Source organism: Pleurodeles waltl, chromosome 8 (genome assembly GCF_031143425.1).
Source record: "Pleurodeles waltl isolate 20211129_DDA chromosome 8, aPleWal1.hap1.20221129, whole genome shotgun sequence".
NCBI classification, from domain to species: Eukaryota; Metazoa; Chordata; class Amphibia; order Caudata; family Salamandridae; genus Pleurodeles; species Pleurodeles waltl.
In genome coordinates, this window is record NC_090447.1 from 1,441,693,875 (window position 1) to 1,441,714,383 (window position 20,509).

At 43.8% G+C, this 20,509-nt stretch overlaps 1 protein-coding gene across 1 annotated transcript in view; it reads right to left on the reverse strand.

Moving 5' to 3' along the window:
- Nucleotides 1–20,509, reverse strand: part of C2CD2 (C2 calcium dependent domain containing 2) — a 343,623-nt gene that overhangs the window by 72,817 nt on the left and 250,297 nt on the right. The window contains exons 12-13 of the mRNA XM_069202597.1: nucleotides 18,698–18,825; nucleotides 6,904–7,240 (exon numbers count right to left, since the gene is read on the reverse strand). Of these exons, the coding sequence (XP_069058698.1) occupies nucleotides 6,904–7,240; nucleotides 18,698–18,825 (465 nt within the window). The remainder of the gene's footprint in view (nucleotides 1–6,903; nucleotides 7,241–18,697; nucleotides 18,826–20,509) is intronic.

The following is a 20,509-nucleotide window of genomic DNA, read 5'->3' on the forward strand; positions in this document are numbered from 1 at the left end:
CTGGAGGACGGAGCTCTGGACACTTTAGCGCTGAAGCTTGCTTTTGACTCACTGGCTTCTAGTTTGGGTGCCAATGGAGTCTTAGAAGCCGAACAAAGATGGTCTGGAGGTTGTCTTCAATGCCTACACTGAAGAAGTTTCTGCATATAGGCTTCGATATGTGCTTCGGCGCCGGATCCAAAGTGGAGCTTGGTGAGAGCATTGCCTTTGGACAGTGGCAGACTGGATGCCTGATGTTAGAATCCAGGGGCCGAGAGACTTTCAGTCTTGGATTCCTGGTGGAAACTAGCGTCCCGACTGAAAAGTAGAGGCTGAAGGCCTTGACTGGGATTCTTCTTTGACGTCCCTGATATGCCATGGGTCATCGAGTGAGTGACAAGTCTAAAATGTAGTATCTGTTTCAAGCGGAAAGCGAGGCAGGTGAAGCAGGCAGCCTCGTTATGGTCCAGGCAGACAGAGGTTGCACACCTGGTGGAGGCCTGTCCAGGGATGTTTGGCTTGACACGGTGGACAGTTCTGGATTGGAGTCTTTTCCACCATGGATTGGTTATTCTCTGTGCAGAAGAGAATGGAGTAGAGAGCTCTAAGGAACAATGCCTGGGATGAGGAACTAAAGAGATCCCAATCATCAAGATGGACCAGGTAGCGCAACAACTCCAAAAAGTAGGAGACAGGACGTTTGATTTACCAAGAGATTCTGAACATGTACGAAGACAATCATCGTGAGGCGTCAATCCAGAGCTCAGTGGAGACACAGTCAAACCCAACTGTGGAGAGAAATCAATTTACTTTTGGAGCCAATGCCCATGCACATTACCAATAGTAGGTGGGGGTCACAGTATGACTCGAAAGAGTAGTGCTTCTTGTTAAAAAAAACCCAACAAAAACGTGTGCATGTCCAAGCCCAACACTGTATGGCAGGCGTATGCACAGATACATGTGCCGCAAACTTACATTTACAGTAGTACCAACATTTATATTACAAAGACAACAAAGAAAGTTGAAAGCAGGTCCTCCTTGGCTAAATCTTGTAGATTCCCTGTTGGAAGTTGAAAGTAACTCAAACATATTAGTGACAACCTTCGCCCAGGGCCCAAGTACAGAAGATAATATTCTCTGGTTTCTAATGGTGGGTCTCATTTCTTGAAGACAAGTAACCAAGATGACATTAAAGATAACAAAATTCACAGTGAATAACACAAAGAAACAATCACCATCCCAAATATCTTTAGGGAGGAAACCTACTGCAATATTAGCCTTACTATATCTGCTGAAAGTAATCGGTGACTCCAAAAACTAAAACCAGTATGGTGTATAGACGTCATTTAAAATCATAAATATCATGCCTAAACCTAGCCACATAAAGGATGAAACACCAAATTCTCCAAAACACCACAAGGGGTGTGTGAAATTCGGTAGGATTCTACAGATCAGTAAGGTGTTTTGATGTATTACTCAATCTGGAAGAGTAGTACATTGACTTCCAGAGTCCCCAACTACTAATCTTATGTAATTGTATTGCCAGTGCAAGGAATATGGTCATAAGGAAAAAAAACTGAGGTAAAAGGCAGAGAACAAGAAACAGAAAGGCATGTCTGGAGAAGTTTACCCTCCACCAGGCCTTTGTTTACTTGATCTCATCAAAATATAATTGTTAAGTGTTTAAGTTAAAGGAAAGAAAATGCAAAAAGATATATAAATTAAAGTTAAAAAGGATACAGGGATTTACATAATTCAAAACATATCCTAGATCAGTTCACACTTTACGAATACTTGACACAAAGAAGCAGATAGAACTACACAAATCTGAAACACCATTCACCTCAGGAGCGAGAGGACTGAATTGTTGGCAAGTCAAAAAACCTCAAGTACCAAATCAACATTTACATTGTAATAATTACTGCTAATTCCTTTCATAAGCCTACATTTTCACAACTCTACAGTTTACCATGTATTTCAATAAATCTGCATTAGTGGGACATTTCAGTTTTTTTAATTTTCCCCCCAAACCTTCCTATTCTTGACTTGGCTTCTGGTTAAAGACTGTAGACTAACATCAGCTGTTTGTCCTTATTCGGAGTACCAGCTTGCCTACTACAAGGTTTTTCTTAAAACCAAATCAGAAATAAAGGATAAATCTTATAACTTCTGTGTTTCTCATTGCAAAGCGTCACATCATGATTAAAAAGAAATGCATGGTAAGCCACTAAAGTCAACTTAACTGGAAGCCTTCTTGTGAAATAAAAATACCCACACACTGATTACACATTATCAACAAGCCTTCTCCATGCTAGAATCTCCCAAGTAGGTAGTTTTCGAAGCCTTAGACAACACAGAAGGGGAAAAGTTATATTTTGGGTAGTTACTCTGTTTAGGCACAGAATTACTAGTTTTAATGCCTGTAAGATTTAGATGTTCAAAGAACTCTCCTACATATCCCAAAGACCGTCCAAACACTTTTCTATAGGTACCATATATTCACACCTGTAGGCCAAAGGCAACAGATACATCTCATTTCATTGATTAGTTAAAACATAAATGTACCCCAGCATTAAGTGCTAAAAAATATTCATCTAATGTTGATTGTATTTCCTTCCCATTTTCATATCCAATGAATAAAACATTCATTTTCATACAGAAGATTCACTCAAAAGTATTGCATGTCTGTCAGTGAAGTTTTACAACACATTGGATTCCATTTTTTTAGGTCTGGCATGACAGCGCAGTGATCTTAAAGACCAACTGTTACCTATTCTTTAAAATATTCCTATGGTGTGGCTCCTCATCCTAGAGCAGCAACATTCTGTCACATAGTGCAACTGGTTGCTTGGTATATCATTCCACCTGTAAGGGAATGCCTTCCACTGGAATGCATAAGGGACTAGTTTACAGTGACAAGTAAGCTCAATCATCACTGTTTGTCACATTCTTTTATTTATCTTTTACATGCATTCTATACAGAAAACAATACAGTTTTTGCTACTTTTCCCCCCAAGCACTGGCTTTGCTCCAAAGTACTAAACTGCATTTGCGGATGCCTGTGTTTATATGTTCTAGCACATTAAATACTACCAGCTTTGCCATGTTTTTTTAAACTGTGATGCAGTTCAGACCTCTACTGAAGAGCTGGGAGATTTTCAATATGCAGAGTTAGCAGACTCTCTCATAAAACTTTCAGACAGTCAAACTTGGTCCAGGCCCATCCTAGTTTCGAAGAAGACCTGTTTGATCTAACCTTTTGATGTAAATTATAGCATTCTTGGGACGAGTCCTCCGTATCTTCTGCAACCAACTTCTTGATCAACACAATGGCAGATCTACCCAATGATCTGGACCGACCATTATTTAGTTGAATTTCATATCCTGCTAAAACTGTGTCTATACAAACTAAATCTCAAAGGACTAAGACTGTAACATGAGCCTGTGCAAAGAATAACTTGGAGAAGTTTAGGAGCTTGCTAAGATTTACTGGTTCTCCTGGGGCTGCCTCCTCTTTAGATCAGGGTTGTGAGAATGTTACCAACTGATTTGAGAGGGTAATAGACATGGTTCTGCGACAGGTTTAGCTGACAATCACAGAGCCATGTCCTCTGCTCTTTGGTATGATAACTCCCTGAAAGTAGTTAAACTATCTGGCAAAATATGTAGAAAAGAGATGGAGTAATTTTGAAGAGAAGATACTAAAGGCCTGACATGCTACTAAAGAGCTTTTTGGGGTACTTAAATCCTTAGTTTCAACTGACTGCAGAGCTTGAATTATTCACAGCTGCTCGCAGTAAGCTGTCAACTTATTTTGAAGAGAAAATCTCTAAAGCTGTAGCCTCCTGGTCATTTTGTCAAAGGAGGCTGTAGTGACGAAGACATTGGAGCCTAGCTTGGACTCTCCTAAACCAACTGAATTTACTCCAATGACATTTGTAAACATCTCTAATACCACCTTATTGGGCTCGCCTCTTGATTAGATCAATCCTAAGATTTTTAATCAGTTTTAATCAATGGTGGTAGACCCTTTACATCGGGTCTGCAATGTATCTCTATTTCAAGCAGTTGTTCTTCATGCTTGGATAAAAAGCTATCGTGGTGCCACTACTACTGAAGAAAAAAAAAAATCAGATCTCTTTACTGAATAATTATCAACAGATTTCATTATTCCCTAAGATCGTGGAAAAAAGGTAGTGAACAAGGGATTTAGAAAACAACAAAATTCTGAATAAATCAGAATCGGTCTTCGGACCAGGTCACAGCATAGACATAGCGATGGTCACTATGCTAGATGACATGCGGACTCTAGTGGCTAAGGTAATTCCTCAGCCTTGGTGGACCTCGATTTGTCATTGGCATTTGATACAACCTCCCACAAGCATTTGCTGCTCAGGCTGAAAGACTAGAGTACAAAATAGGGTTGTGGAGTGGATTAGATTATATCTTTCACAACGCCAGCAAGCAGTCTCCCTACAGCCATATGAATCTATGTCAAGTCCATGTTTATAAAACATGCTGTACCGCAGGGGCTCTTCGTTAAGCCCATGCCTTAAATCTCTACATCCACCCACTGCCATTACTTATTCCATCATTTGGTGCTCTATACGTCCACCAACTGCTCCTACTAATTCCATTATTTGGCCTTATGAGCTATGTTGATGATGCACAATTACTCTTTTCGTTAATACTGTTGGACTCAGATCCCAGTGCTCCTCCTGGAGAACTCCAAAATTGCATGCGGGGAATGGTGAACTGTCTCAAGAACAACTCCTCAAAATTTAAGCTGGAAATTGAAAGCCTATTGGGGAAGAGTATAGAGTGATTTGAACAAAATGTTTTCTACACACATCCCCCCATTTATAGTCTACATTATTTTAGGACTACACAATATACTCGCATTCACACTATGTACACCCTGGAGGAGGGCAACGGCTTTGGCCTTATGTGCAGCTTAACAAGTCATACTAGCGCAGTGGGGTATGGAGGTGCCGCAGAGTATGAAATGTGGTTGCATCTCCTATGGGCCCTTATGGGGATGGAACAAATCTCAGCAACGTTTGAGGCAAGGGAAGTAACATTTGAGAAAACCGGGATATGGGGCTCACATTTCTTGAGCAAGAGTTTAGAGAACTTACCTACCCTATCTAAATGTGAGTACTCCAACCTACGGCCCCGCCTACAAAAGAGTAAAGATACATGGCAGAGTATGGAAGCAGGACTATTGAATATCTATGCTGCACTGAGTGGGGCTCCCACTGAAGTGGGTGTGGATGTCTCGGATGAGTATGGCTATGTATAAATCGCGTATGTGGGTACCCTGGGGGGAAAAGGGGGGGGGGGGGTGTGGAGGCAGCAGTGACATCTAGTTGGGAGGTGGGGTTGTTTTTCCTGTATTTTATTCCTATTCGTAATATGCTATGGATGTAGTTGGGTTATTTTTTAAAACAACAGATTTAAACCTAAAATTTAAGCTGGATAAGGGGAAAGAGTCTTCTGATCCCCGGTGAGCCATCAGCTACTTACCCTAGTTCCAGCTTTTGGCCTGATGAACTTAGCACACAAAAGATTGTCACCCAAGTGTTTTTCTTGATGATAAAATGACTATTACTAGTCACATGAACCATCTCTCTTCCCATTGCTTCCTATTGATGAGCCTTGTATGCAAGATTTTGCCTATTACCAGCACACACTTGTCCTTTAATATTAAAAACCAGCATTTTAAGTAGACTGAACTATTATAATTCGCTATTTCTGGACATGTCTATCTTTGTACTTACCAGATTACAAAGGAGCCCACTTCTGCAGCACTGAGGAAACTGCATTAGAATCCCAACACCATCAGCCTAGGCTGTGGTGTCTGGTCTTCCATACCTTTTCACGATCTAGGCCCACAATGTTTGCACTGCACATTTTTAGCAAGCTACAATTGTGTTCCAGTTAGAGATAGAACACCCTTTTCAGTAACAATGAGCTATGCAAACTGCCATTACATTGCAAACACTGAACTCAGAGTCTTAATTACTTTGTTATTAGCAGCATTTAATGAATTATTACTAAACCAAACTTTGTATGTGCTCTATTGATGATCTAAACACAGAAACGTATTAAATTGAGCAAAATTTTACAAGTGTAAGTTGAATGTATGTTTTTGTTAAGGACTCGTCCTTCTTGTCTCCAACAAACTCTAGTCTGCGTGCTCAGACTCTTCATGTGTTTTTGTAATTCACCGTGAACAGAAGTTTATCATTAATTAAAAGAAACAAAAGTTTTGATTATCTGGGTTTTTGTAAACTTTGCTTTTGTTTAACACAGATGCAGCGGATATTTAAGTGCTCAGCATTTAATTAGGTGATTTTTTACTCAATGTACACTGTCAAAAACGTTTGCTATTAGTTTTTGTTACCTATGGTGTTTATTTTAAATTGAATAAGAGCAAACTTTATGGAAGGTTTTCAATAATGTACACATAGTTTTTTTTAGATGCACAGATTACGGACCAGGTCACGGGGGGGATTTAAAGCAATCATCAGAAGTTAATTGGTCTGCCATACTCCAATTAATATTCCCTTTACCACTGTAAACACACTTCACTCTTAATGTCACAGTCATTAAGAGTAGAGAAGTAGCATAACAGGAACAGTAGTTACAATACTCCTAAATAGATTTGTGAATTGGCCACAAAACAAATAAAATGGGAACCACCTTGGAATATTCATATACAATAATACAAACAGAAATTACATTTCCCTCTTCGCACTTACTAACAGGAAGTTAGACATTTTTGCCAACACACAAGGGCATTAATTTGTAGGGGAAGTGATACTCATAAATGAGCTTGCAAATTGGCCCCAATGTTGTGACAACAAAACAAAGCATGACTTACTTAACAAATCACACAGTGAGAATGTGTAGATACATTACCTTTGGATTTCTTAATGTTTCCCAATTCTGAGACACTCAGACTGCTAATGGAGACCTGCTCACAGTCCTTGTCCTCTGGCACCTGAAGGTTCCATTCTCCTGATGGACCATTGCTATGGCCAGATGAGAACGCCCATCTTTCCTGTAGAGGGTCCTCCTCCATGTCCAGGTCTTGGGAAGGTAGTGTCTCTGAAGATGGCAAGGTCATCTGTTCACTTACACTTGCATTAGAGGTCACACTTTCCGTGGCAGAGAAATCTTGATTATTAAGTGCACCATCCATGGCTGCTGCATAATCAAACATAAGCGAGGCTTCCTGATCCTGAGATAAAGCTGTCTGATGGAACAAGAATAAAATAATATTCATAATTGTGATTTAGTTTCTTTTTCACGTTTATCATATACACTTCTGTGGTACTGTCAGGTGCAAGGATCTCCAAGATCACTTGTCCTCAATATTGTGCAGGACTGTGCATATAATCAGACTATGACAAATTATGTGAGGTTTTTGAGAGTCAATGCTCTCACCTCCAAGACTATGCATTACCTCTTGAAATATAACTTATTTTCTGAAAGGGAAATCAATACTCCAGTATCTCATTTAAACCATTGCTTCAATACGTTATACTCACTGCCATGATACAAGACGTTTTACAGTGGCATAATAAACATGGCAAACCCATTATGCAATTCTTTTCTGCTTGCATTACGTGGAATGGAGCTAAAAAACCTTTATCCAGTTCTGGTTACAAAATGCTCTCTAAATCAAAGCCAAAACTGAGGAAATGGATTGTGGAATCACCAATGTAAAATCACCACTGCTGAACATATAAATACACAATACTCCTGTTAGTTGATACACACTGTGAAAAATACACCAAAGGTGTGTGTACATTCTCTGGCACACCTAAAAATGCAAAACACCGGCCAAACAAATGAAAGTTAGAGATTTACAAAAGGATCCCACTACTTAATAAATTGAAGCTCAGACAGGCTTTACAATTATTCTCTTCCCTGACAACTGTTTTTAGAGTACACATGTCTTCACAGCTCCTACCCAGTATATGCATCAAATGCACACAAACTGAGTTTAGGAGAAGGCTTTGTGAATCATGCCTCGTGTAAACATACCAGAGATACAAGAATGTGCCTCTCATGGATAACCCTATGTTACTTACACATCATTCTAGTTCTCCACAATAGGTATTCTCTCTGAAGCCATAAAGAGTAGAATATCTCCACCTATTACAACCAATTTTTCAACTGGACGATTTATTAAATATGCCTGCAAAAGGCAGCATTTTGCATCTTATCTGCATTTTCACTTTTAAAGTTTCCCCAGCCCAAAATTCTTGCTCTATCAGAATAACTGAGATTCATGTTATTATTCACTCAAAGTGCTTCTGGTGACCTGGATGCAAAACCTAATTCTCACGCGGAGTGGATGTATTGCCAATACTCCAGAAAAGACACTGATAACCATTTTCACAAGATCCTTCACAAAGACAGGCTTTAACTGGTTAATAGACATTTTAGACTGCATCAACAGCTTGCCAGGAGTTTATGGAGGAATCTTAGAGGTACAGCTCAGAGTAACCAGCAGTGCGCCATCGCTCCATGGCAGAGTAGAGGAGTAGTGCTCTAGGATGCAGATTAAGCTCACCTATATCCAGATTCACAAACTTTCTCAGAACTGCAGACAGGAGTTTGGCAGAAGCGGTCTTTTCTACTGATACAAGACAAGAGGTCTCAGACATCAGCGTGTGAGATTCAGATGGTTATTCAGTTCCAAAGCTGAAGAAGTAGCCTGACCCCTCCGAATCTCCTCATCTTAGATGTAGGCTGTGGAACTCCTTGCACCCCAGCATACATGTTTCACTGTCGTTTTGAGAGAGTGGAGCAATAGTTAATGCTCTTCAGAACTGTTACTCTTTCCAGCACCCTCTGGTCTGGAAGAGGAAGTCCCAGAGAAGGAATTATGTCTGTCCCTATCAGAAGAGGTGGGTAGGACAGTGATGGGGGCATGTAATGTTTCCCACTGAGCTCAAACCCAGCAGGGAAAGGGTCTCTCCTTCTTATTCCCGCATCGGGTACCTGAACCCAGCACATCTCTATGTGTGGTGGGGCTCCTCAGTGGTGAGACTATGTAGATTCATTGGGTGAGCTGGGGCATGGCATACGGTCACTGCTGTCAGTACTGCAGCGTCTCTCAGGGTACAGGATGGGTTAGCAGGACAAAAGGAAGTTACTAGTACAAGATCCAATTCTCTTGCCACCCTTGCCACATAATGACTTGGCTTGAATGGTGTTGGACTTTTTTGCTTATGCAGGGTCATCCCCAATCTTTTTGCCTCCTGCCTACTATTTTTTTCTGACCTTTTGCTGTTGGCTTTTGAACTCTGAGCATTTTACCACTGCTAACCATTGCTAAAGTGCATATGCTCTCCGTGTAAATTGTATGTAATTGGTTTATCCATGATTGGCATATTTGATTTACTAGTAAGTCCCTAGTAAGGTGCACTAGAGGTGCCAGGGCTTGTAAATCAAATGCTACTAGTGGGCCTGCAGCACTGGTTGTGCCACCCACATAAGTAGCTCTGTAATCATGTCTCAGACCTACCACTGCAGTGTCTGTAAGTGTATTTTTACACTGTAAATTCGACTTGGCAAGTGTTCCCACTTGCCAGGCCTAAACCTTCCCTTTTCTTACATGTAAGGCACCCCTAAGGTAGGCCCTAGGTAGCCCCAAGGGCAGGGTGCAGTGTATGGATAAGGTAGGACATATAGTAATGTGGTTTATATGTCCTGACAGTGAAATACTGCCAATTTCGTTTTTCACTGTTGCAAGGCCTGTCTCTCTCATAGGATAATATGGGGGCTACCTTTAAATATGATTAAAGTGTAGATTCCCCTAGAGAGTAGATGGACATGTGGAGTTTGGGGTCCCTGAACTCAAAATTTAAAAATACATCTTTTAGTAAAGTTAATTTTAAGATTGTGCGTTTGAAAATGCCACTTTTAGAAAGTGAGCATTTCCTTGCTTAAACCATTCTGTGACTCTGCCTTGTTTGTGGATTACCTGTCTGGGTCAGTTTGACAGTTGGGTTGTTTTTCACCTCACACTAGACAGTGACACAAAGGGAGCTGGGGTGTAACCTGCATTTCCTGATTAGCCATCTCTGCTAGGAGGGAGGGGTGGAGTGGTCACACTCATCTGAAAGGACTGTGCCTGCCTCTGACAATGCAGACTCCAACCCCCTGGTGTGTGTCTGAGGCCTTGCCTGGGCAAGGCAGGATTTCACAAGTAGGTGTGAGTCCCCTTTTAAGAAAGGTGACTTCAAAGACTAAAATGGGTATAAGAAGGGCACCCAAATCTACAGACTTTAGAAACACTTCTGGAACCAAGAGGAACCTCTGCCTGGAGAAGAGCTGATAGCTGAGGAAGAAGTGCTGCCCTGCCTGTGACTGTGCTCTGTGGAGCTTTCCTGCAGTGCTGCTTCTGCCTTAGTAAGAGGGCAAAGACTGGACTTTGTGTGCCTTCCATCTTGTGAAGAAATCTCCAAGGGCTTGAGTTAGAGCTTGCCTCCTGTTGTTTGAAGTCTCAGGGACAGCAAAGACTTCTCTCTGCCAGCACCTGGAGTCTCTGGAGAGACTCCTGCTTTGACAAGTGGTGCCCTATCCAGTCCCTGGGCCCTTGAAAGGAAAGCTGGTGGAAATCCAAGGAAATCGACTTCGGACGACTCCGGACCGACACCGCTGCTGAATCCGGTGACGCCACCTGCACCTGACGCCGTAACCTTCGCTGGAACGCGACGCTCTTCGCAGGCCCGACGCCGCTGCAGCCCCGCTGAAGTCCGCGACTCCGTGGAAGTCGCTGCACCACGTCGTGACCGACGCCGCTCGAAGTGCGCGGATTCAACGTTTCGCACAGACGCCGCGATCCCAGACTTCGCGCATCGGCTTGTTTTCACTCTTCACCAAAGGTACTGTACTTGGGGGTCTACACGACTCTGGCGCCGCTGGTGTCGGCTTGTTGGGAACGACTCCGTCACGACGCCGTGTTAACATCTCATCAAAGCATTTTTGTTTCTAAGCGCTATTTTTGAATTTAATCTTTAAAAATTCATAACTTGACTTGTGTATGTTGGATTTTTGTCGTTTTGGTCTTGTTTTGTTTAGATAAATATGTCCTATTTTTCTAAACTGGTGTTGTGTCATTTTGTAGTGTTTTCATTAAGTTACTGTGTGTGTTGGTACAAATACTTTACACCTAGCACTCTGAAGTTAAGCCTACTGCTCTGCCAAGCTACCAAGGGGGGTAAGCAGGGGTTAGCTGAGGGTGATTCTCTTTCACCCTGACTAGAATGAGGGCCCTTGCTTGAACAGGGGGTCACCTGACTGTCAACCAAAGACCCCATTTCTAACATTGGTGATAAGCGGTTGGGATTTGGACTTGTATTTGTACTTGACATACAGTAATTAAGTGTACACTACTGTTTTGATCTCAGACCACTACATGACCACATACTACTTGTTTGGTGATCTTTTGCTTTTTCTCTTAAGGACTCCTTTTTGTTCTACTTCCATGATTTTGCTGATCCCTTGACTGATTCTTTTCACTTCATTGGGAACTTGTTTTCTGCCGTTGGAACTTTGCACTTGTTGCCATCATGTCTCAATCTGGAGATGCAACAGCTTGGAGCTGTGTTTGATTTAGGGAAACTGAAGAGGTACTCAGTTGCTCAATTGAAACAGTTCTGTGAAGATCTTGCCTGTCATGTTAAGAGCTCTGCCAGAAAGGGGGAGCTGCAAGAGGCATTGAGGGCCTGGGTGACAGCCAAGGAAGCTGGGGGGAACACAGAAGATATGGATGGGAAAGTGCAGAGTCTACACCGTGGTGTATTAGAGGTACCTGTTACACCCGGGGGGAGGTTCTCCAGGAGTGGTAGCAGTAGGTCCTCTAAGGGTCTGACTCCTAAAGATGTGCAGGACAGACAGGCAGAAAGGGCTCGCCGGTTGGAGGCAGAAAAGTTGAGGATGCAAAGGGAGTACGACGAGTGGGAAAGGGACTTTGAGATAGAAACTATGATTTGGGCTTATAAGCTAAAACTGGAAAAGCTGGCAGTCAGGAGGGCTGAGTCCAGCTGGAATGGTGGCAGCAACAATTTTATATCCAGTGCTGCTGAAGAAGTGCACATGCCCAGAGATGTGGTGCCCTACTTGAAGGAGGGAGTTAACACACGCCAGGAGGTTCAGGGGTATGAGGTAGCTCCAGTGATGCACAGGGTCCCTGTGGTGGATTGGGGAACTGGCATGGGGAGTCATATTCCTACTGGTGGGAGGGACACTCTACTGACTCTAGGTGAGAGTGACAGGGAGAGGGGTTCCCCCCAGGTAGAAGTCCTGGTTATGGAGTGTGAAGACATCCCAGAAGAGTGTGGGTTGAGTGTCAGGGACAGTCAGTTACTGTCTCACCAGTCTCATGAGGGTGATGTGGGGTGCTTTTTCAAAGCAGAGTCACTGGATGGTTGGGTGAAGGGTACTTTGGTTAATTCATGTAAGGGGCTGAGTGATGTAATTGCTGGAGAGCATATGTCTAGTCCTTATTTTCCAGAGCTACGCCAACACCAGGTGGAGTGTGAGTTCTCTGACCCCAGGGAGCTTACAATGGAGGCAGACCTCTTGGTGAGTACCAGAGAGTCTGAAGAGGCATTTGGGGGGGCTCCTGAGAGGAGTGGTCTAGGTATTTCCCAACCAGGTGAGGTAGGGAAGGATTGTAGTGTCCCAGGTAGGTCCCAGTGTAGTGGGATGGGTGAGGAACCCCATGTCCAGTCTCTGAGTAGAGGGAATGGGGATGGGCTGAGGTCCAAGGTGCCCGAGATCCGGTCCCAGGTCCTGGAGGGTTCCATGAGGGAACACCAGGAGGGGAGCCTAGCCTGTACCATAGGGCCATCTGTTGAGGGAGATCCCACAGTGTCAGGAGAACTTGGGGGTGCGGCTGTAGCCAGCGTCCCACCAGTTCTGGTGTCTGTCAGTACCACTTCTAGTGAGGGGGTGCAGAAGTCCAGACAGAGGGTTGAGAGGGGGGTTGCGGACCCCAGTGGAGAACCTGGAGGGTCAGGGATCAGCTCTGAGAGCAGAGCCCCCCAGGAATGACCTTGGTGAGACCATTTCTGGGTTGGGGGGAATCCAGACTGTCAGATAGGCAGAGGTCAGGAGACCTGAGCCAGCCAGACTCTTGTGTGGCCCTTGGGGACAGTGTGTCCCTTGAGGGGGGGTAAGTGTGCCCCCCTGGAAGTCCTGGTGTGCCAGGCAGTGGTTCAACCGCAGGGTAGTGACTCTGGGTTGGATGACAGATTCAGAGGGTAAACTCTGACCTGATGGGGGGTAGGTATGACCCCCAGGAATTCCTGGGTTGCCAGGCAGTGGTCCAGTCTGTGGGTACAGACCCTGGACTGGAGGATCAGGTGCAGGGGATAAACCCTGACCTGAAGGGGTGGGCGGTTTTCCCAATCACCTCCCCTGGTGTGATTTTAAGGGGTACTCTCCCTGAGGGGTGGGTGCAGAACCCTGAGAGTAGGGGAAGGGGAGAGAAAGACTCACCCCTGACCCCAGTGCAATCTAAGGGTACAGACCCTGGATTGGAAGGCCAGGTTCAGGGTGTGTCCCCCCTGACCTGGAGGAAGGGGCTACTGCTAACCGTGCCCCCACCATGTTGTCTTCTGGGGGGGCCACTCCTAGTTGGGGGGGGGCAGGACCCCAGAAGAGAGGGCAGGGGAGGGAAGCCTCACCCCTGGCCCTGGTCCAACCTGAAGGTACAGACCCCAGGTTGGAGGACCAGTTGCAGGTTAACAGCCCTGCACTGGTGGAAGAATTGTGCAGGACTGCTTCTACAAGCACCCTGACCATTTTTGACTCTGGGGGTGCCGCTCCTGGATGGAGGGTACAGAGCCCCAGAGGGGAGGACCAGGGTCAGGTTGTCATCCCTGACCTTGTGGAAGGTAGAGTGGTCAAAGGGTGTCAGGCACCTGGGGCTACCGCCCCCCACTCTCCACAGTCACAGTGGTTTGAGAGGCCTGAGGTAAGGCTCTCATCCCTGACAGTTGTCAGGAGTCACTGTGGCTTGCTGTCCTGGTGGACAGAGTTGCTCCTTGGGGGGGGGGAGGGGGACGAGAGTCACACCCCAGGGGTGGAATGGGCAACACAACTGTGTTGGCCCTGGAGGTACTATCTGCCCATTGGGATAAATCTGTGAGCAAAGTAAAGTTAGGTGCTGCACAGATGGTATCTGCAGATGTGGAGAAGGGTTCCCCATGGGTTAGCTTAGTGGGCCCTGAGAGTATGGACAGAGGGATCCGACTGGAGTCAGGAAGGCGTAGAACTGGAACATGCCCCTGCTGTTGTGGGCCTGGGTCCTTGTTCTATCGCCCCAATCAGGGAAGTACATCAAGGTATTGATTGTTCTCCCCTGGCTTTAGGCTGGTAGGGGGTCGTGTTGGACTTTTTTGCTTATGCAGGGTCATCCCCAATCTTTTTGCCTCCTGCCTCCTATTTTTTTCTGACCTGTTGCTGTTGGCTTTTGAACTCTGAGCACTTTACCACTGCTAACCAGTGCTAAAGTGCATATGGTCTCCGTGTAAATTGTATGTAATTGGTTTATCCATGATTGGCATATTTGATTTACTAGTAAGTCCCTAGTAAGGTGCACTAGAGGTGCCAGGGCTGTAAATCAAATGCTATTAGTGGGCCTGCAGCACTGGTTGTGCCACCCACATAAGTAGCTCTGTAATCATGTCTCAGACCTACCACTGCAGTGTCTGTAAGTGTATTTTTACACTGTAAATTCGACTTGGCAAGTGTACCCACTTGCCAGGCCTAAACCTTCCCTTTTCTTACATGTAAGGCACCCCTAAGGTAGGCCCTAGGTAGCCCCAAGGGTAGGGTGCAGTGTATGGATAGGGTAGGACATATAGTAATGTGGTTTATATGTCCTGAGTGAAATACTGCCAATTTCGTTTTTCACTGTTGCAAGGCCTGTCTCTCTCATAGGATAATATGGGGGCTACCTTTAAATATGATTAAAGTGTAGATTCCCCTAGAGAGTAGATGGACATGTGGAGTTTGGGGTCCCTGAACTCACAATTTAAAAATACATCTTTTAGTAAAGTTGATTTTAAGATTGTGCGTTTGAAAATGCCACTTTTAGAAAGTGAGCATTTCCTTGCTTAAACCATTCTGTGACACTGCCTTGTTTGTGGATTCCCTGTCTGGGTCAGTTTGACAGTTGGGTTGTTTTTCACCTCACACTAGACAGTGACACAAAGGGAGCTGGGGTGTAACCTGCATTTCCTGATTAGCCATCTCTGCTAGGAGGGAGGGGTGGAGTGGTCACTCTCATCTGAAAGGACTGTGCCTGCCTCTGACAATGCAGACTCCATCCCCCTGGTGTGTGTCTGAGGCCTTGCCTGGGCAAGGCAGGATTTCACAAGTAGGTGCGAGTCCCCTTTGAAGAAAGGTGACTTCAAAGACTAAAATGGGTATAAGAAGGGCACCCAAATCTACAGACTTTAGAAACACTTCTGGAACCAAGAGGAACCTCTGCCTGGAGAAGAGCTGATAGCTGAGGAAGAAGTGCTGCCCTGTCTGTGACTGTGCTTTGTGGAGCTTTCCTGCAGTGCTGCTTCTGCCAGAGTAAGAGGGCAAAGACTGGACTTTGTGTGCCTTCCATCTTGTGACGAAATCTCATAGGGCTTGAGTTAGAGCTTGCCTCCTGTTGTTTGAAGTCTCAGGGACAGCAAATACTTCTCTCTGCCAGCACCTGGGGTCTCTGGAGAGACGCCTGCCCCGACGAGTGGTGCCCTATCCAGTTCCTGGGCCCTTGAAAGGAAAGCTGGTGGAAATCCAAGGAAATCGACTTCGGACGACTCCGGACTGACGCCGCTGCTGAATCCGGTGACGCCGCCTGCATCCGACGCCGTAACCTTCGCTGGAACGCGACGCTCTTCGCAGGCCCGACGCCACTGCAGCCCCGCTGAAGTCCCCGACTCAGTGGAAGTCGCCGCACCACGTCGTGACAGACGCCGCTCGAAGTGCGCGGATTCAACGTTTCGCACAGACGCCGCGATCCCCGACTTCGCGCATCGGCTTGTTTTCACTCTTCACCAAAGGTACTGTACTTGGCGGTCTACACGACTCCGTGTCCGGCGCCGCTGGTGTCGGCTTGTTGGGAACGACTCCGTCACGACACCGTGTTAACATCTCATCGAAGCATTTTTGTTTCTAAGCGCTATTTTTGAATTTAATCTTTAAAAATTCATAACTTGACATGTGTATGTTGGATTTTTTTCGTTTTGGTCTTGTTTTGTTTAGATAAATATTTCCTATTTTTCTAAGCTGGTGTTGTGTCATTTTGTAGTGTTTTCATTAAGTTACTGTGTGTGTTGGTACAAATACTTTACACCTAGCACTCTGAAGTTAAGCCTACTGCTCTGCCAAGCTACCAAGGGGGTAAGCAGGGGTTAGCTGAGGGTGATTCTCTTTTACCCCGACTAGAATGAGGGTCCTTGCTTGAACAGGGGGTAACCAGACTGTCAATCAGAGACCCCATTTCTAACAAATGGCATGTGTTTTCCAAGACCACCCAACATCACAAGTGGAGTGTCAATGCATGGAGACAGAACAATTAGTAGAGTCATCAGGTAAGAGATAATTTTTGAGATGTGATGAGTGGCCATAGTTGTTTTAAGAGCGGCACAATTTGGGCTCCCGCCAGCATATACGATTACTCAGCAAGCAGGCCAGAAATTTCTTTTTTTTTAGTGTTACTGTTCACTTGTACAGTTGTTTGAATACAGTGATCAATCCAGAGTTACAGATAAGTGCTGTGGTAACTGTAATATACAAGGAGCATTTCCAGCAAGCCTAGTCCACTGCAGGACCAATGTCACTGCTACTGCTTTTTAAATATTTCTAGATCATGGGAAACAAGTGGAGAGAGGATCCTCCGCTGGACTTAAGCAGCAACCATCCTCGCGGAAGAATAATAACCCTCATATCTTTCGGTTGTCTGTGTTCATCAACACCACCATAAGCACTGAGAACAGCAAGGAAGGGTTATAAGGCCAGAAAGATACCTTTACCTTTAATATGTTTAGGCAAAGGGATGAACTTTATTGTTCCCCAAAGTGCACTGATGAACAGGTATCTACAGCAGGACCCTCCACTGTACTCAGTTGTATATGTGGTATCTATGGCATAGGCAGGCAAAAGGTGGGTTGTAGGTTGCCCAATAAAGATCCACTTCTCCATCTCCTCAAGACACTGCGAGTTGACCTTATAAGGCACCAGGGACCTTGAGGAGGAGTGCCTGAAGAAGTTGTAGAGCACAGCTGGTGTGAACCATAAAAGGGATCCAGGAGCTAAAGTAGATTTGGGTACATTCGTGGTTGTGGATGGAAATCCCGAATCTTCTCAACCACCACTCTCACTGTCTCCAAGAGTGGCATGTATGCTGATGGTGAAGTGGCAGGAGACGGGGCTGCCATGAAGAAGGTGTACCATATCTTAGTTAAGTCATTGCCTGGTTTCACCAGATTTTGCAAATCTGGATAGGTTTTTTGATGAGGACGGTGAATGGAGCGATTAGAGAATTTGGAGGACGAGTAATTATTAACACACCATTTTCACCCACCATGAAATGAGGGAGAGGAGGTGGGCCCACTTACTGAGTCAGGGACTAGGATAATATTTCATACAGACTTCTGTGGTAGGCTGGCTGTAGGTAGAGGCAAACATAGCACCTACACTTCTTGCTGTGACTCCGGCACATTTGAGAATTATGGTGTGTTGCTTGAAACATAGATAAATTAAGGGTCTTAAACAATTTTTGGTGTAGGCCTTAACTCAAAGGAATGGCATCATTTTCCCTTTAACTGACTGGTATATTTAACAAGAGTGAGACTGCACCACTAGGGAAGGAGAAGTGCTCGTCAGGATGAAACTCAACAAGCAGGAGTTTGCAGGAATACGTAATCTGTACTTCGTGGTGCAACAGCGCCCATCAGTTACAGAGCCTTTAGAAGCTTGTTCACCAAAAACACTCTTAGGGGGAAAGCAGGACTTCCATAAGGAGCAAACACTGATTTGGTGACCTGGAGATCTCATACCTAGATGGAGCAACGAACTTTACCTTAAAGACCAACAAAATCTAAGAAGCAGTGGAAAGTGTTCCTGAAAGGCCTTCTGCTCTTCCTCTAGATGACATTAACACACAGATCTGGATGAAATCAGACACCTGAAACTGGGGAACAAATTTCTTGCTCAATCCTATTATTTCACTTAACCTGTAGTGCAGTTTGCCAGTGAGCGAGAGCTTCACATGGCAAGGTGAAAACCTGTATATAGAAAGTCTTGCTGGATACAAGAGATGCTAAGGTTATGAGAACTAGTACTTGACAGAGATTCAACTCAATATCTTGAGAGATGGGAAGAGTTTCACTTTGCATACGAGTCAAGGTCTGGCATAATCGGAATAATTTTTCACTAAAGCATCTCTGTCAAATTCCTTAGGAAACCAGTTTGCATTATTCAATGAATGTCATTATTTTCCGCATTGATTTGAGTTTAGATATGTAAAGATACATGGAAATATATTGCTAAAAGCCATAACACCTAACTGTACAATTAACATCTTACTTGGCCTGAAAGCCTTTCATACTCTATAATCTAAAACACATGCACATTGAAGTGTACAATATTCACACTCATGACGTATGAAAATAATACTCATAACTACCTTTGAGATCCCTGATATAATGATGGTGCTCTTCTTTCTTGGAGACTTGAGCGATTGCTTGGCGGATTCACGCAGCTGTCTAATGGCAGCTTCTGCAACTGGATCTGTGCCATTTAACATCAAAAGCTCTAAAAATGAAACATGCAATCTCTTACTTCAGATAAGGCACTCTAAAATTATCTGTAGTTTGCAATACGAAAACAAATATTATAGACTTGTGGGTGCTGTGAAATTATCTGGGAGTGCTATCCTCAATTTAGTTTGCATAGAAATGCTGCATCAAAGCAACAGGACAAATCGGCGCACAACATGACAGTAGACACATCAGGGATAGGAAACGGAGGAAAACGTGGGAGCCCAATATTGAGACAATGAAATCTAATGTATTGTTTTCATTTTCTTGCAGTATTTCTAAAGATTAGGGGGGTTACATAATCTATATTACATAAACCTCTACAGAGTTTAGCAAAATAAAGTAATAGCCAATAGAATGACCTAAGATACTCATCACTAGTCTAAAAGAAAATAGCTGGACATCTTTCTTAAAATGGAGTAAAGGGGGCAAGAGCAATCCTCAACTATTTAACTTTGCAGCTAAAGCATTCATTTGCCTTCCTTGTGCTGTCTTCTGCTCTTACTATAACCCAGAATGAACACATGCCTCAGATTTTCAGAAGCCTATTGAAAGAAAATTATAATAACTGAGAAGATGGCAATTATCCAGTAGCCTTTCCTATGTGACTTTCTATATTAAGGAGGAATTGGCACACAGTCTTTTGTTAAGTTCCAAGGCTCACAAGATGTAGATAGAAAACAGGAATTCAATGGAGACCAAAAGTTAGCTGAGCCAAGCATGGGTGCCAAGGCTGAAATGACAAAAAGCCTGGGAATTTCACAGTCTTTAGCCTAAACATTTCTAACATACAAATTCCATACTAATAAATCCTCTCCCAGATGAATACCCAAGCCTACACATTTTCCTTCACATAGATCTGGATAGTGTCAGTAACAAAGAGAAATAAAAAATCGAAAAAGATAATCAAGGAGACAAAAAAAATAAAATCAACCAATCATTAGGAAAGAAACAAATAGATAGAAGTAAAGAGACTGAATACAAGCAAATAATGAGCAAACGCATAAGAGGACAAAAAATTAAACTGTGAGCAAGAGAGAAGAGCATTAAGGACAAACTTGACTATTATTTTCCAAAGTCTGCATCATCCAGGAAGGACACAACTAGGACCAAATAAAGCATCAACACATCAATTCATATGGTGACATCCATGTGACAGAAAGGTGGAGATGTTCTGTACCACAGCAGTTCCCTAATGGCATTTACACAATCAACCATGGAACTGCAAGTGATTTGAATGCACTCAACAGGAACTTTATTACATTTTCAACTCTTTATATTAGTTTGAGGATGATACAGAGGAGTTAGATTTTCTATGCTCCATGTATCAAAAAATTCCTTCATGTCCAAGAAAGTGAATTGCACCACCCATCATCTGTGAGTAACTGCTCAGGCATTCCCTCCCTAGCAAAAACATCCTGAGAGAATCTAATAACATTGTCCATATGTTTGAGCAACAAGAGTAAGGGGTCCAATAAATCTACACCAATGTTTTGCCAAAACATCTGTGGAGAAACTACTAGTAGACGAAGTGACTAAATGTTGGTCACTCAGTTTGTTTTCAACACACTTACATACCAATCGTTCAGCGTCTACATCTAAACTTAGGTATCAAAAGTGTTTCTGATCTTCCTCTTTTTTAAATGTATACCAAGGTGTCCACAATGGGCCGTTTCAAA